The sequence below is a fragment of the Colletotrichum orchidophilum genome (assembly GCF_001831195.1).
Source record: "Colletotrichum orchidophilum strain IMI 309357 chromosome Unknown Scaffold_1.1, whole genome shotgun sequence".
Lineage (NCBI taxonomy): Eukaryota > Fungi > Ascomycota > Sordariomycetes > Glomerellales > Glomerellaceae > Colletotrichum > Colletotrichum orchidophilum.
In genome coordinates, this window is record NW_019172957.1 from 256066 (window position 1) to 273596 (window position 17531).

Genomic DNA, 17531 nt, shown 5'->3' on the forward strand with positions numbered 1-17531 from the left:
CAGTGATCCGCCAAGGCTTGGTCTAACGGTGTTATCGCTTCTTTGGTCGTGAAATGTCAAGGTTAAAGAGAGCTATTCACACAGACACATGCGCGCGTGCGAGTATCTTGGTAATACTTGTCTTGTCATATCCCCTGGGATTTTTTTGCCGCCTCTATTCCCTCCTGTTGCAACCGATTCCTCGCTAGAAACAAAGCTAGGGTGTCGGGAAATTGTCTTCAACTGTACCCTGGGGCTCTATAGACTTTCAGCTACCAACACTCTGTCACATACGACCATACCCACTGGAAAACTCGGGATCCCGTCCGCTCTCCCATAGATAAGCCAATGAGGGCCGGATTAGTAGTTGGGTCGGTGACGACCAGCGAATGCCTGGTGTTGTATGTACCTCGTCTTTTTAGCATTTTGACCCCCTTGGTGATGCAGCTAGGCGACCCCAGGCTCTCTAGACATTTTCCAAGCGGCTTGAACGGAGGCAAACACTTGGCCAATAGTAAAAGTCTCATAGGTAGTTTAAGTGTCTTATTTTAAACCTGGTAGTGTTGGTTACCTAGGTACCTAATTAAAGTACCGATGTCTCTTTTACCACAGGTTCTTGCGGGAGTAGGGATAGTTGCTAGTCGAATAGGATTTAATCCGTGCAGTTTGGATGCGGATCAAGATCCATCTCGGGTTCGTGCACATGACACGACGCCCATATATACTCAATACAACGTGGCCAGAAAGAAACCATTGTTTCCACACAAGACGCGCCAGTACATCATCACCAGTCATCGCAACCTCTTCCGCTCATATTTAGTTTGTGACCACTTTATGCCACACACTATACATTACGACTGTACAAGACACGGGACCCATTGCAAAGAGCACAACGCCCCCGTTTTCAAAACATGCTCCCCAGCGTCAAATACAAATAAAAGATCACCACAAAGCCGTCGCGAATTCTCGCGCTTATGCTCACATGCCCTCTACCTCGCCCTTCGGTATCGCGGCCTCGTCTCCCTCACAGCCTCTCGCGCAGCCTTTTCCTCCTCCAAACGCTTTCCATCCTGGCTCTCACTGACTTCTACCGCTTCGGCTTCGTGGTTCAAGACTCAAACCGCGTCCGATAGTCTCGACACCAACGCATCAAAGCTTTCAAGTACACATGACTTGTTCCCTACCCAAGCCTTCCCATGCACCTCATGTAGTGTCGAATTGAACATATTCATTCGTTTCGCAGCCTCGTCGAGCCGTCCTACCACAGATTCTAGTGTGTGTAGCAAGGTAACGCGGCGCGCAAATAGGGGGTCAAAAAGATGGTTACGACGAATGCATATGGGGTGTTCTTACACAATTCACTCACGCTGTGTATTTCTTTTGTTCTCATACTTTTCCAACGCTTGAAGATACCATCACAGCTTCTTGACGCGCACCTCACACTCCACCGCCTAAAGCGAGTGCTTCTTCTGTCGGTCAACGACCTTGCGCATCTTTATCGTCACCGCCTCGACCGAAGCGAAGCCGCGTTGTACCCGTTGTGATGGCCAACGCTCATGCATATGCCACGCTGCCTAGTACTGTGGGTTACGTATCGTCTTATGTAAGAGACGACGGTCCTTCATTGACAAGTTGCGCGCGTTCGTCGGCAGTAAATGGCTGACATGGGTGGGGTGGAAAACCTGGACTAAGTACATGTACCTTAGGTGGTGATGGTGATGGTCGGGTGTTATCATCTTGGTACGGAGAAGGCATGAAGCGAAGACTGGCCACATTTCCATCCGTTGCCGTAATCGAGAGACGAACCGCCAATTCCATTCCAGATAAAGTACAGTACACCAGATCCCTTTCTCCAGACTTCCTTCTTCGCCGCTTCTAATTTCAGAATCCGAGACAAGCCCTCTGACCATTCTCATCCCTCAGACATTAGACAAAGGCATTCATGTCCCACCTTATACACAACAGCCTGGTTGTCCCGGCGACATGGTGATTTCATTTTTCAAAAATTAAGCTCCGCTCCGCAGTTCCCCACCCCTGTGATGCCTTGCTCACGCAGCCCGGGGGTTGGATCAGTACATGCTCATGTGGGTCATGTGGGTGAGCTTGGTGAAGATGGCCAAGGCTGTCGCTGCGTCATACAGGCTGGGCGGGCAGAGAACATTGTTGCCGAAGGCGATGATGATGAGGAGTAAGTCGGATCTTTGGGCTTCGTGGCCATCATTCTCGCTTGACCGGCTTGACGTGTTGGTTATGCACTGGGAAGCTGCTCTCAAATGAGAGGACGTTGCAACCATCTCACTAAGAGCCTCTTAAAGCAATGAACTCAACGCTGCTATGCTTATCGTCACATGCCCAGTTCTCTCTTAAATCCGTATCAGCATCTTCGAAGTTGTCTTCTGCCCTGACGTCACCTTTTCTTCTCGAAGGTTCGATCGCGTCGACAATATCAGTTAGTTGCTCTGCGTTTGTCCCCCCGTTTTTTTGCCCACTAGTCCTCTCATCCCTTCGACCTGACCGATGATGGACTCGGCCACAGTCTGAGACTCGCGGTCCTGGTGTTGCTTCCTGCATTGTGAGTGTGATATCATACAAAAGAAGGCAAGACCGTGCCGTCAATGCCCTCCAAAGTATTCCAAGAGTTGACCATAACTACTAAAAGGATGGATGACATCGGTCGGTCAAATACGTCCACGAGTGCAACTGACCAGAATATGCATTGATGGAAACCAGTTACTTCCCACCCCAGAATATGACCGAAATTATGACGTTGCTGTTTCTTTGGGAGACTTGATGCTTCTCCAAGACTTCCACCTTCTTCTCATTCTGAACTGTGCTGTGATCCAGAACCTTGTCGCCAATGTTCGATGGCAAGGCACACGTTGTGTCAAATGATCAATTTTCAGGCCCGTCGAAAGCCGGTAGACACCTCCGTGTTACAGACGACTTCGGCAGCGTGATAGCAACGTTGAGAGTTGACCTAGATTTCAAGCTTGCTCAACTCTGGGTAACGGGCCGTATCAATGAGGTTCTTAGTCTTCATCTCAAGGGGAAGAAAGCGCAGAAGCAAAAGCGGCAGGCCCGAGATGAACTTCAGGACTCATCAGAATACGCGGCCTATTGACGGAATGATGCCTTTGTTCATGCTCGTGAACATGTGCATTTGCTGCTGCATAGCGAGCAGAGTTGGAGGCAGCCCCATGGCCAATTCCACGCCCCGTGGGCTTATGGCTTTCAGTATTCATGGAGAGTTCCAGCAGAGTTCCAGCAGAGATTCTGGCAGATAGGGAGCTTGAATTGAGGCCCTCTGCCGGAGGCGTTTGGACGATCGAGTTCGCTCGTGCTGGGAGATCTCGAAGTTTGCAAGTAAGTTCGCGTCTCATGCGGGATGGATGGAAAATACGTCGTTGGAGCTAAGGAAAGGCCTGGAGTCGGGACGTCGGGAAGCCCACGCGGCCAGCGCGTGATGTTAAATATGCAGCTGTTTGATAGAGTTATAGATAAAAGGCTGGTATAAGAAGCTATTAAGAATAAGGTAGTTAACATAAAGGTGTATCCGCTTGTGGATAATAATGCATTATATTAATGCATTTACTAGTTAGGCACTGTCTTACAATCTTAATTTTGGTACAACCTTAATCGCCTGCTTAGTCATGGCATTGACTTAAGCTCTTTAAGACTTTGGTTTTCGGGGCTTAGACAGACGTACGGACGAGGGCTCATCCAATTGCAGACCGCCAATGACAGTGCGTATACACTTTTTCGCTCCAACTTGCCAATCTTGGGATTGGTAGCCTTGGTAGGAACGTCCGCATGCTAACGGCAGGCCTTATTGTTGTGAGTAAGCTTGAGTCACTTATCTTCCACGCCACGAGAACTGTTGATAACTTGGTATTGCTCTGCACGTCGTTATGGGTCCGCATATTTTTCGAGGTGAACCCCGCTCAGATCACGGTGCCCCTCACCGGCCCGGCCATCCGAATGGGCCGAGCGCTTAAGGGCCGGGCGGGACTGGCCCATGCCCGCTCTGCCACAATACCCCACCTGGCCGTCCCCACCCCGGTCGCACGGTCCCGATCCGGCGCTTATGAGCTTCTCGGAGACTAGAATCAGAGACTTCAGGGTATTTACGCGCCGGAGTATGCGTAATTTTTGTCTCTCTAGTGCGCCTGCTGGCATGGGAGGCAACAATGAACTGGTGCTGCCTTAGACATCCAGACGGACCCACTAACGAGCGACCTTTCCATTCAATAGGCAAACTGGGATCGAAGCGAACAGGGGGACCCCCCGGATATATAATCACTTCCTCCTCCCCCTCCACTCCACGTCCTCCTGCATTCCCCGCACCCTCGTCAAGCAAAGGAGCAACTCCAACACTGATCCATCACATTATATCAATCAACATGCCGCTTCGCGAGACCGACCCAGATTTTGAGAGCGACATCTTCAAAAAGCTCAAGGCAGCGTTAAACGCCAAGTTTGAGGTTGCCGAATACGAACCCCCGCTGCCGCTCCTCCTCGTCGATGAATATGCGCCGAAGCAACTGCTGTGCCATGAACCTACCGAGGAGACCATCGCCATCAGCACCCACTTATCGGCGCGCATCCATGCCTATTACGAACAGCTTGCCGCCGCCTACAACGGGATCGAAGATCCGCCAGCCAGTATCGCCATTGAGCTCGAAATCCAGCCGCAGGAATTTGACCCAGAGGAGCCGCGTTGCCACCATCGCAGGTATCACTCGCGCCGCCTGCGGCTGCACGACCCCGAGACACTGCCAGATCTGCCCTTTGTGAACAGCCTGGCCATCAGGTCAAGGGCGTACGGCGGCGCCGAGCTCGCGACAGACATACGCCCTCTGTCTCCCCTCGTGCCTCTGCAGTGCCTCATCCACCTGCCGGCCGTCCAACAATGGAATGCTCCCTGGTTGTGGGAGCGGCCCATGCCCGCCGTCATGCCGAGTAGGGTAATGCGCGAGCACTATAACTGGCCGTGGGAGGGCCCTCTGCGAGACGCCCGCCACGAGTTCGGCGCCGCTATCATGGACCAGGAGAAGCACCTCTGCGGGAAAAGGATCCCCGCCACTCTGGCCAGGGTCGTACTGCACTTCTGGACCATCTTCCGGCTCCCCAAGGATGACCAGTCCGTAGCCCGGCCAAACCTAATCCATCCTGCGGACAAGGACCTGGTGTCTGTCGGCCTGTGCAGGCTTGGTGCGCAGCTGAGCCTGTTCGACGTGCGTGCTTTGGTCACTTCAGACCTGTTCCCTAGTCCCGAGGCACCAACCGACCAACAGTGGTCACAGATGCGGCGGTTTCGGCTTGAGTTCCATTCCCTCCGTCCGGACGGACGGTGGTATTTTGTCGGCCCCGGTGGCGAGGATCCGCACGACTCTGATCAAGGAGGGTACCAGATCTCATCCATAGAACACTACCCCCGCGAAACCGACACGGAGGAGGACGAGGCCCTACACAAGGAGTACGACAACAACGCGGCCGACGAGTATGAACTCGACCCAAATATGTTCCGCACCGAGCCTTGTAGGGAGCGGATCGAGCCCCTGCTTGCGGCGTTCGCAAAGTCTCTCACTTGCGATAATATGCCGAACCTCGAGGACGCCGAGGTTTTCACGCACGTGTGGTGGCAACCCTCAGACGAGAGACTAGAGGAGAAATACGGTTTGCCGATGAAAGAGGGCCATAGATGGGGTGTCAAGTTCATTGCCGGGCATGGTGGTGAGGAAAAGCAGAAGAACGGCGATGCTGCTGCTGCGGCAACGACACCACCGGTGGTGCAGTGGCAGGTTGGCGACTGGAGACCCAGCGAGGAGGTCATGAGTCTGTTTGAAAGCCTAGGACGGCAGGAGTGGCTCGATTTCGAGTGGACTAAGTATAGACCTATGGGGGGACACGACTTGCTGGGAAATCCCGACTCTGTACCTATATAGTCGGGTGGGCAACCAGAAATCTGTTTAGGGATCTGAGAATAAGTGGTCTGATGCCTTTCAGAAATAGGTGCCTGAATATGCGATCGCAGCAGCGCGGAGGGCGGGAACGTGTGCTCATCATCACTAAAAGATTCGTCCCGAAGAATTCCGCTTATGGTCATCTCAGCAGATGCTTAAGATAAGCAGTATAGGTTTAGGAGGTGTCAGTAAAGAGAATACAAGTTTCCGTCATAAGTTTGCACCAAGACGAATTTATCCTAGAATTTACGCAAAATGGGCAAAAGTTGCACTATGCAGGTAATTGCCCGTCATTCAACCACCCGGGCTCTTCTGGAGCGACTTTAAGACAAACTAGAACTTTTTTTTACACAAGTGCCACATCAGCCGAGTGCTTCTGGTTGTCTTTGAAATTAATGACTCTGTATTTTTTTACCTGCTTGATAGTCCATCCATATTAGACTGACATGCGACCATTATGACCACCAGCGGAGTCCTTGTTCATGAGGAGAAACATGATCTTTTAGAACATTGTTCTTTTTGGGGGAGTTTGTCGTTTAGACACTTAGCAGAACACCTGTGATAGGATCAACCACCCTGGAGGCACTTTTGAGACAATTCTCACGCGTTATCAAAATGAACGAGAAATTTACAACTTCAATTACAGAAAGAAACCATTAATTTACATTACTCTCACTCGGAGCTCTGCGAAAGTATGGATTCCCCACCTCCGCGAAGCATTCAAATCATGTGAAAGATCCTAATGGTTGTTTCTAGCTAGAAACGCCAACGCAGTAGGCCTGGCCAAGCCAGAAGTTTGTTACGCAATCCCTTGAGACGGCAGGGTTCCAGTTGTAAAACTGATCAAGTGTGATACCGTTGTCACTGGCCATAGACGCACAGCCGTCGCCGCTCACCACGACATCCCACTTGTTACAATTGGCCGGCTGGCCGGTGTGTGTCGGCGCGGGTGGCGTCGGCTTCGCTGTCGTTGCTATCGGCGGCGTCGTGGTAGGGCTACCCCCGACACTAGATCGGCCGACGCAGTAGGCCTGCCCCAGCCAAAAGTTTGTTACGTAGTCCTTGGATACGGCCGGATTCCAAGCGTAGAACTGGTCTACGGTAATACCGTTGTCCGAAGCCATGGATCCGCAGCTGTCGCCGCTTACCACAACGTCCCACTTGTTGCAGTCTGACGGCTGGCCCGTGTGTGTCGGCGCGGGAGGGGTCGGGGCTGCCGTCGTAGAGGGTGTAGAAGGTGACGTTGTCGTGACGCCGGAGTCAGCCCCAGATACGCCGACGCAGTATGCCTGCCCCAGCCAGAAGTTGGTAATACAGTCCTTGGACACAGCGGGGTTCCAGGCGTAGAACTGGTCGACCGAGATGCCGTTGTCGCTGGCCAGGGAACCACAGCTATCGCCTTCTGCCACAACGTCCCACTTGTTACAGTCGGAAGGTTGGCCGGTGTGCGTCGGAGCCGGGGCGGTGGGCTTGGCCGTCGTCGACGCCGTGGTGGTCGAAGCAGACCCCGAGGCCGTGATGCTGATGCCCTGGCCCTCCCTGTGTGTGCAGTACGCTTGTCCGAGCCAGAAATTGTGGGTACAGTCGTCGCTGACGGCAGGGTTCCACTCGAGGAACGTCGCAAGGGAGATTCCGGCGTTGTCAGCGACGGACTGGCACGAGTCGCTGCTGATCACGACGTGCCAGGCGTCACAGTCTTCCGGCTGGCCCTCGTGCGTGGGCGCTGGCGGCTGTGGCCCGGTCCCGGTCCCGGTGGGCTCGGGCTCCTCGGAGGTGGTTTGTGTGGGTTGTAGACCCTAGGAGCCGCAGTACCGCAGGCTGACCTGGAACACGCATGCCGGGTCCGTGACGTTCGTCGCGAGGGAGTTCTACGCGACGAAGCTGTTAAAGTCGACGTTGTAGTTGGACGCAGCAATCTCGCAGTTGCTGTTCCAGTAGCCGAACACGTCAGGCGAGTATTGATACTCATCGCCCTTGAAGTAAAAGACGTAGTCGTCGCGGACGCCGGGGGCCAAGGGGAGCTCGGTCGGTCTTGGATCCAGGGTCATGGTGGCGTTGGGCAGCATGGTGAAGGGGACGCCGGTGAAGGACTCGTTGGGGTCAATGGTGACGGAGGCATATCCGGGACGGCCGGGATAGTTGTTGATGTCACCGACGGCCTTGATATAGTAGCTCTCCTGGGTAAAGAGGTTGGTGTAGTTAGAGTTGATGCCCGTGTTGAGGAACATGAAGTCTTCGAGAGAAATGGCAAACTTGAGAGTGATTAGGTTGCAGTAGTCGCTAGCCTTGACCTTGTACCAGCGGCCGTAAGGCTTGTCGGATCCAATGGCGGTATTGGAGGGGATCGGAGCAGCAGAGGTAGGCGTCACCGGAGGAACACCTGTCGTCTGGGCGGGTGGCAGCTTGGGTCCGGGTGGTTCGATGCAAAGCGTGGTGCCGTTCATCATGTCGAGGTTGGAACAGACCGGGTTGATGACAGGATTCCAAGCCAGCAGCTGTGGCTCTGTGATGTTCGCAGCAGTAACGATGGCTTTGCACGTCGTGTTGACTGCCACCGTGACAGTTTTGCACGTATTGGTGATGCAGAGACTACCCGAAGTCGGGAATTCGTAACAATAAGCACCGAGGTGGTTGTCAGACAGCATCCAGGCCGTACCGACACTCTGAGTCTTGGAGATGCTGTAGCAATCATCACCGCCCTGTATCTGGTACATGGTGCCGTCGCAGACCGACTCGGTGGGTTCAGGCTGACTGGTGAAATAGTCGACGGTAGATGTGGTAGCAGGCTTGCCCGTGATGCCATAGCTGGATGTCAGGGTCTGGTAGATGGACTCGCTGGCCACGACGGGGCCGTCAAAGTAGGGCGACCCAGATCGCAGGCGCAGTCTGGCTGCGAGACACGGGTCACAATCCGCGGGCTGAACGGCGCCCTCGGGAAGTTCGTTGATGTAGTTGAAGGCGGAAACTGGCAAGCTGTTAGTGAAAGTGTGCTAGCAAGTCCGCATTTCGAAATTGGTCATCACATCATGTCGAAGCCCGTTCACGGAACGGGAGACTCACCTCCAGGATTGGTGAAGAAAGATGCCAATGCCGCAACAGGCCCACAGAAGACATCATTCTCCTTGAGACACGTGAAGCTATAGATGTACCGGAGGCTGGCCGGGATCACAATCGGTGATGCGTTAAGGTCATACTCGTCAGGAATAACAATGTCGTTCCCACAGGCAGACCGGACGGAGCTCTCCCACGACTCGAGCGCAGAAGCGCAGCCAGCGGTACACGTGCGGGTCAGCGTGGCAGTAGGGTAGTAGAAGTCATGGCGGAGGGCCGGCACGAGAGGATCGCAAGCAATATCAGCCATGAGGGCCGCAGAACATGCCGCATCGAGATCCTCGGGAAGACTATCGTCGTAGAGCATCTTGACGGCAGAGACAGGGCTGGGGCTCAGGCTCAGGCTCAGTCTCAGAAAAGCCCCGAGCCCAAGGGCACAACGTCGGGAGGCCACCATGATTTGATGGATCGTGTTTTCCTGCCTCTCTCACCAGGAGTTAAAAGAATGAACAGGGAGGGGACGAGACGAGCACATCCAAACAAGGGACGAAGGAAGTGTTTTGTCTACCCAGACACAAGGAGGAACAGGCGAGCGTAAGAGTGATAAGTAAGTCAGAAAGTGTCAATGACTCCAGACCAACGGAGATGCAGAACAGCTGCCTACGGCCGATGGGAAATTTGGTTCTAGGAAGTGCAGCCGATCTAACTTGTCGTCGTCCTATCTGAGACGAGACGAGACACAACCAAGCAACCGCCCGACGCGATGCAAGAAAAAGGGTCACAAAAGTCCACTTTCAACATGTCAAGGATCATCGGTCCAGAACCCGAGAGCATCCTAGGATGTTCTAGGGTTGAAGAAATATCTAGGTACTGTACTAAGGCTACGCAATCTGCTAACACCTGCCTAAATGATTCTGGTCTGGTGATTAGGTGAGATTATCATGAACCCTTACGTGAGACGGGAGGAAACCATGGAGAGTGGCGTACAGAAGCTTGTTCACAGTGATCAAGTGAGGGAGGTGAGGGAGGCCAACCGTCACCCAGTCGTTAAAATTTAAAAAAAAAAAAAACCCAAAAAAAGGCCGCATTTTGGTCGCGACCAATAAGAAAACTGGCCTTTCTTCCACTTCCGGAACGGACCGTTGACCTTCTCGCCGAGACAGGGGCTTTAAATTGCCTCCATGCGGGGTTCATGCAGAGCTTAATGGAGCGGTCCGCTTTTTAGCACCAAGAATCTGCAGCAGTAAGCACGAAATCACATTGAATGTCACTCTGACCGGACCTTTTCTACTGAAGAGGCAACAATGACTAGGTATCTTCAGACGAAAGTACCAAAAAAATAGGACGATGGCCTTTTAATATTGACATCAGACGATCAGACCCCTGTTATCCCTGCTTGGCAGCAGAGTGCATCAGAGCTAAGCCCTCGCCGCCTGGGCTCAGCCTGGCCTCCGGATCATGTAGGGCAAGGGGATGTAGATTTGGCTGGTACCGGGATCGTGACTGGAAGTGGGGCTGGGTTGCTCTAGAACACTATCTACTCCGTAAGCTCTCTTACCAGGCAACGCTCTTCACGCTGCGAATACTCTCTCTATTCTCAGTCGGCTTCCCTTAAAGATATCTGGGCCTGCTGACTTGGTTTTTTGCCTTTGCAAACGCTCTTTTCCTTGCTGTCCTTCTCAACTTTCCAACCCGGTTCACTCTCTCATCGGGGACTACATTCTTTTGATTATCATTCTATGTGTTTCTGGGTACAGCTCCTAAGAACTCAGCCCTAAACGCAACAATGGGACCTTGGTCCTATCTCTCGTGGAGCTGTGTGCTTCTATCGACTTTCATTACCCCGTCTCTTGGAGCAGCCATCACGGCAAGGCCTGGTAGCGCCAGCTCAGTTGTGGTGCCCGAACTCCCTAACACGTGCCGCGCCGACATCTCGTAAGTAAACTTTCCTCAGCCATGTCCGATAACATGGACCTAGACTAGTAGAGCATGTTGTGCTGACTGGGTATGGAAATATTTTAGACCCTTTGATTACTCGGCCAAGAACCGTTATGACCATGAGCTGCCAGTCTGCAGTGCTGACAGCCCCGGTCTTGTCGCTGCTCACGACAACAGCCGTGTTGTTGACGCCGACGGGCGCGAAATCGTCCCTGCGTCACTCGAGACCGACGTATCCCTCGTAGGACGCACCGAGCTTTCTTCCCTATTTGGGAGACAGGTAGTCGGCGGCGATGACTACACCTGCGGTCCCGACCGTCCTTGCAAGAACAAGGCTTGCTGTCCCAAGGAGACTGGCCAGTGCAACTACGGCGAGGAGTAGGTCCTCCTTTTCTCCTTTTGCCAGTCGTTTTTCTCGTTGAATCATGTCTTTTCTTGCGATTCTTCTTGTTCTTGCTATTATTCTGGAATCTGGCTAATGTGTTCGTTTCTCTCTATCGTAGAGCCTGCGGCACATCTGGAATCTCTCCTAATGAGGTGTGCTGGTCTAACTGCGATGCTAAGGCAGAGTGCGGCAAGAACGCAGCCGTGCCTGGCCAGAAGTGTCCCCTGAATGTCTGTTGCGGCAAATGGGGTTTCTGCGGAATGACAAGGTATGTACACGTGCAGAATATGAAGATGCCTTCGGAGTAGAACAGTATTAACTACTGTGAAAAATAGCGACTTCTGTGACAAGGAGGACCATGGAGCCACTGGCGGTTGCCAGTCCAACTGCGATCAGCCAGGTCCCAAGGACAAGGCTTCCGATCAACTGAATCGCGTTATTGGATACTATGAAGCATGGAGACACGACTCTAAGTGTCAGGATATGGTAAGTTTCCTAGGCTTCCTCGCAACGTGTATGTCCCACTGACCGCGAGACAGGGCTTGGACGACATCCCCGTTAACTCCTTAACTTATCTGTATTTCTCTTTTGCCTTTATTATGCCGGACCTTTAGATCGTCGGTATGGATAACCTGCCCGATAAGCTGTTTACCGACTTTACTAACCTTAAGAAGAAGAACCCCGCCCTCAAGATGGTTATTGCTATTGGTGGATGGATGCATAACGACCCAGGCCCTTTGCAAAAGGTGTTGAGCGATATGGTTAGTATTAAGGCGAACCGTTCCAAGTTTATTAGCAACCTCATGTCCTTCCTCTGTATGTACGCCTTTGATGGTGTCGACTTTGACTGGGAGTACCCTGGCGCCGACGATCGCGGTGGTGTACCCGAGGACGGTGAGAACTTCACTCAATTCCTTAAGGAGCTTGAGGAGGAGAATAAGAAGCAGCCGGTCAAGTATATTGTGTCCTACACAGCGCCGACGAGCTTCTGGTATCTGCGCCACTTTGATCTCAAGTCAATTGACTATACCGACTTTGTCAACGTCATGTCATACGAGTAAGTGCCTTTTCTTCTTCTTTTCTTCTTCTCCTGTACACAGAAACCCCGACAGTCACCTTTCTCGCACTTCGACTAACCATACGTACAGTCTTCACGGTGTCTGGGATCGTGATAACCCGATTGGGTCTCACATCTACGGCCACACCAACCTGACTGAGATGAGCCTCGCATTTGACCTCTTCTGGAGAAATAACGTCCCGGCTAAGAAGCTGAACATGGGTCTCGGTTTCTATGGTCGTGCGTTCCAGCTGGCCGATCCGTCCTGCAACAAACCCGGCTGTCTCTTCAAGGGAGGCGCTACCAAAGGAGCTTGTAGTGGCGAGTCTGGCATCCTGAGCTACCGCGAAATCCAGGAGGTTATCAAAGTCAACAAGATCAAGCCCGTCCACGACAAGGAGGCCGTTGTCAAGTACATTACCTGGAACACTGACTAGTGGGTGTCGTTTGACGACAAGGAAACTTTCAAGCAGAAGAAGGACCTCGCGGCCAAGCTCGGACTTGGAGGCTATCTGATCTGGGCCATCGACCAGGACGACGCCGAGATGTCTGCTCTTGCTGCCGTCCTGGACCCCAAGCCCTTGGGCGACTTCAAGTCGATTGACAAGGGTGACGACAACTGGACGGGCACCAACGAGATGTGCTACATCACGAGCTGCGGCGTCACAGACTGCAAGGCGGGCGAGATTAAGATCACGGACCAGAAGTGCGGTAAGGACAAGAAGAGCGCTCTCTGCTGTCCCTTGTCGGGCGCCCCTGACCCCAAGTCTTGCACCTGGCGCGGAGGCGAGACGAGGTGGTGCAACGGCTACTGCAAGGACGACGAGGTGATGACGCACATGAGCAAGTATGGCGGCGGCCACGACTGCTGGGACGGCCAGATGGCGCACTGCTGCGAGAGCTCCCTGGGCGAGAAGAACATCTGCAAGTGGCGCGGTGTTGGCGAGAAGTGTCACAGTGGCGAGCTGCCCTTAACATTCTCCGGAACCGTCCTGGACATCCTCGACGACGTCGCCAAAATCATCTTGCGGGTTGTCGGTCGCGCCCACCCGCTCGCGGCCCTCACCGGTCTAGTCCTGCTTGAGGTTCTCGACGAGCTGGATATTGACACCCGGAAGCTATACTGCTGCCCCGAAAAGGAGGTTGAAAAGTGGAAGAACTGCGCCTGGTACGGTAAGCCCGGCAACTGCTTCGACGGCCACTGCCCGGATATGAAAACGGTGCAGATCACCGACTCGTACTTTGGCGGTAGCGACAACTGCGGCCGCCACTTGACTCGTGTCCGCACCTTTTGCTGCGAGTCGGACGGCGAGCCCCTTTTCCTTCCCGTGGACCTCAAGAACCTTTTCGAGCACCCACCCGAGGGCGGCTCTGACACGGACTTCACCCTCAAGACGGACAAGACGTCGGACGGCGGTGACGATGACCCCAACGATGCCGCGTTCCAGTTCGTGGTCCTCGTCTCGCCCGAGGCGCTCCAAGTCTCGCTCGATAAGCGCGACGGGTCCCACTGGGACGTCTTTGACTGCAACGACTCGGTCTCCGAGGGGGAGCACACGGTCCGCATGGTCTGCAACGACCACACACCGGACAGCAACTGCCACAAGATCGGACTCGGCCACGGTGTCCCGGGAACTATTCTACAGATGCCTAAGGGCTGCGGCCCGGGCAAGTATGCCGTCGCCAAGAGCATGACACCGGCCCCTGGCAGCGACCACACCAAGCTCCTACCCCGTCACCTATCCCACCTCGCCGCCCTTGAGCCTGTCGTCTACGACTTGACTTTTGACTACGATTTCCACCGCGTGCCGCGCGACCTCGGCAACACCCAGATGCGCATCGACTACAGCAACCAGGATGACTACTGGAAGAACATTGTCGCTGGGTCCGTCAGCCGGAAGCGAGACGTCCACGGCCGTAAGAGGTTCGCTAAGCGCACGCTTGAAGACGTCGGCGGCAACCCAGCGCGCTGGCTCGAGGAGGAATTCCGCGATGACTTCTACTTTGATAAGATTGCCTTGCGGGACCTGCACGAGCGGTGGTTCGGCAAGAGCATTCTCGAGTGGCTGGCGGCCCTCGTGAAACCCGAGATCAAGCGCGAGTTCACGCACAAGTACGACGACAGCGTCACGGCAAAGTTATTTGACGAGTCGTGGAACTGCCCAGGATCGGTGGAGGGGGTCAACTACGACGGCCATCTCCTCGGCCAGGCCGTCCTCGATATCGAGGTCGAGTCCAGCTTCGGCTTCACCCTCATCGTCGAGAGTCTTACCCTGCCCCTCAACCTCGACCAGAGCTACTTGACCTTCTACAACAAGGGCAAGGTCACCGGTGTAGTCACCCTCGAGGCCCTCGCCCGCCTGAGGTACGAGAGGAAGAAGGTCATTCTCAACTTGCCATTCCCCGGTGCCTCGTTTAAGATTCCCGGAATCGCCACCATAGGCCCCGCGCTCACCGTTGAGGGCAGCATTGACGCCTCCCTCGGCATGGCTGGTTTGATTGAGACCAAGCTTGAGATTGCCAAGTGGGAAGTGAGTAGCAAAACCCGAATCCCAGCAACGAGCCCCTTTTTGCTTCTTTGCCGCTCATGCCCCCCCCCCCCCCCCCACCACACAAACACAAAACACACACACACCCCCAACTCCCCTCTCCATCCTCCCCCCCCCCCCCCCCCCCCCCCCCCACCCCCCGCCCCCCCCCCCCCACAACAAAAAAAAAAAAAAGACCAATTGCCAACCGCTCATGCTTCTTTCTAGGTCCGACAAGTCATGCCCGACACCAGTGACTATAAGCCCGAGCTCATCGATAACAGCAAGCCAAGCCTCGATCGCACGGGCGACTTCTCGGGGATCCAAAAGCCCGAGTTCTATGCAGGCGTCACGGCGTCCGGAGATGTCACCTTCAAGCTGTCGGCCGCTGCCGAGTTTGGCGTTCGCTTCGTCGACAAGTGGGAGGTTGACCCGGCGGCCGCCGCAGTCGTGGGCGAGGTCAGCCTAACGACCGGCTTCAAAGCGGGCCTCTCGACCACGGGATCGTGCCCCTTTACCTACGGTGTCGACGTCGGCGCTCGTTTATTCGCGAGAGCAACGGCGCCCAAGGTGTTTGGCTGGGCTGGTGGTGAGGTCGACCTGACGGACAAGTGGAAGAAAACCGTCATCAAGAGCGGCACTTGTCCCGATCTGGGCCCGATACCTTCCAAGAGAAGTCTCCGAGGTCTCGGCCACCCCCTCATCGAGGGCCGCGCCGAAGACAAGGACGTGACCAGGAATATGTCGAGGTACCGAGCTGCCGAGTCCGGTGCCTACGGGGCCCTTGATGTGGAGTCCATGCACAGCTCCGGCGCCGGCCTGAGCACGAGGGACATCTCCGGCGCGCACATGTCGTCCCTGGTCAAGAGAGGTGGTGTATACGGCCCAGCCTTCAGCATCCCCGCCGGCAAATTCTTCTGCCCTTCTCAGGACAGTGAAAAAGGCACCACGTGCGAGGAAGCATACGATTCCATGGCAAAGAGCAACGAGGGCGGCATCTGGACAGATGCAAAAAAGCGCAAGAGGGAGGAGCTGACGCCGACGTCCACTATTGATGAAAACGCCATTGCCGCGCATTTCCATGTTCATCAGCAGCGAAGTGGTCGCCATGGCCACCACGCAAGAACCGAGGTACTGCACATGCTCGAGGCGAGAGCGGGAAATAAGCCGGTCAAGGCCTGTGATGCGGAATGCAACATCGCGGACGACTTCCCCCCTGGTGGCCAGCTGAGGGGCGCCGATTGGGGCTGGGTCAATCCCAAGAACTGCGGCGACTTTGCCTTTGGCAGCCCCCTGACTGCACGCGCCGCCAACACCGAGTATCACACCGAGCATGTCCTGGAGGCCCAGATGATCGACCTGTTCTTCAAGCACCTCGACAAGAAGAAGCCTAGGCTGCCCGACCCGAGGCCAAATGCGCAGCAGGGGCAGACCGTCTCCTTCTGTACGTATGTCAATGCGTTATGGGAAGTGCCTGCTTTCGTGTGGCCCGGCCAGGACACGACTGGTGGCGTCGGAAAAGCTTGGAACCCCATTATGCATGTTGCAGCGCAGTTCCCGACAAGGACGTTCAATAAGGCCGAGTTTGTCGCCCTCGAGTCCGCAATCAACACGCCTTCTAAGACGAGAGCCTGGGCAGGCGGAAACCCGTGGGACTTTTCAGACTGGACCAGAGATATTTCCAAATACGCGGAGGCCAGGCAGATTCTCCAAAAGTTGCGCAGCACAATGGGCTCCCGCATATACCAGAACCACTTGACCATCAGGACAACTATGGAGACCCAGGTAGATCGAATCGGCAACGTGCTTAACGCCCTCGACACGACCCTGCTGCCCGCCAACCGGCGCGCTGGTGGATACCAGCAATGGTCGCAGCAGAACCTCCAGTCCGAGTGGCTCAGTTACATGAAGGGCCAGTACACCATCATGCAGTCCAAGACCAACGGCCTCATTACCAATTTTCTGCCTATGATGACAGCTACGTGGGTCACGCCGGCAGAGAAGGCTAAGTGGGTGGACGTCGCGGGTGATTCGCAGGCGGTGCTAGACAACAAAAGGGAACATCGGGCTTTCATACAGTCTATTGAGGACTTTGAAACGACATGGAATGGGCTACCTGCGTGGACAAACCCTCTTTAGTGATAATTAAATTAGAGTAATAGTATTATTATTATTACGGGGAAAGACGGCGCCAGATAGCCAGTCGAACCCATTTCTTGGGCAACTTTCGCTTCTACTGTGTGTTTCGCAATCACTCAAACCCCTTATTTCCGGCCATACCCCATAGAGCAAGTTTCGGGATGCAAACCTCGTGAATTTCGTCGGTTGGCTTTGCTCCCTCGTGTTCTCCTAAGTTCTTCGGACTTCAGAACCCTTAAAGGATGCCGGACTGTTCCCCGAGTTGGTGCGGGGTTCTCTCCCCAACACTTGCCAGCTTGGCTTGCTCCACCGCACCGTACCAACAAATGGTGTCCGGCCTATTGCGATTAGTCGTCAATTGTCTGTGGAGAGGCTCCATCAAAAATTCAATCTTCTCCTCACGAACTGATATTGAGTGTTCTTTGATTGGAGGCGGACTGGTGTGGTATCGTTGGAAGCTCGGGTGGTTTCTACCCCGCACTCCATGTTGT

The 17531-nt window shown here is 54.3% G+C and overlaps 3 protein-coding genes across 3 annotated transcripts; 2 read left to right on the forward strand and 1 right to left on the reverse strand.

The window, feature by feature from the left end:
* Window positions 1-4379: 4379 nt before the first annotated feature.
* CORC01_00054 (uncharacterized protein) lies at window positions 4380-5924 on the forward strand (the record flags this gene model as incomplete). Its single annotated transcript, XM_022611712.1, has 1 exon — window positions 4380-5924. The coding sequence occupies one exon, from the start codon at window positions 4380-4382 to the stop codon at window positions 5922-5924; it is 1545 nt and encodes a 514-aa protein (XP_022481717.1).
* Window positions 5925-6694: 770 nt separating this feature from the next.
* On the reverse strand, window positions 6695-9450 carry CORC01_00055 (LysM domain-containing protein; the record flags this gene model as incomplete). The annotated part of the gene is made up of 3 exons (XM_022611713.1): window positions 6695-7738; window positions 7838-8907; window positions 9003-9450. 3 exons carry the CDS (start codon window positions 9448-9450, stop codon window positions 6695-6697), a joined length of 2562 nt encoding a protein of 853 aa, XP_022481718.1.
* Window positions 9451-10779: 1329 nt separating this feature from the next.
* CORC01_00056 (uncharacterized protein) lies at window positions 10780-17040 on the forward strand (the record flags this gene model as incomplete). The annotated part of the gene is made up of 8 exons (XM_022611714.1): window positions 10780-10928; window positions 11016-11309; window positions 11435-11584; window positions 11652-11802; window positions 11931-12373; window positions 12465-12780; window positions 12832-14904; window positions 15130-17040. 8 exons carry the CDS (start codon window positions 10780-10782, stop codon window positions 17038-17040), a joined length of 5487 nt encoding a protein of 1828 aa, XP_022481719.1.
* Between the last annotated feature and the right edge of the window lie 491 nt (window positions 17041-17531).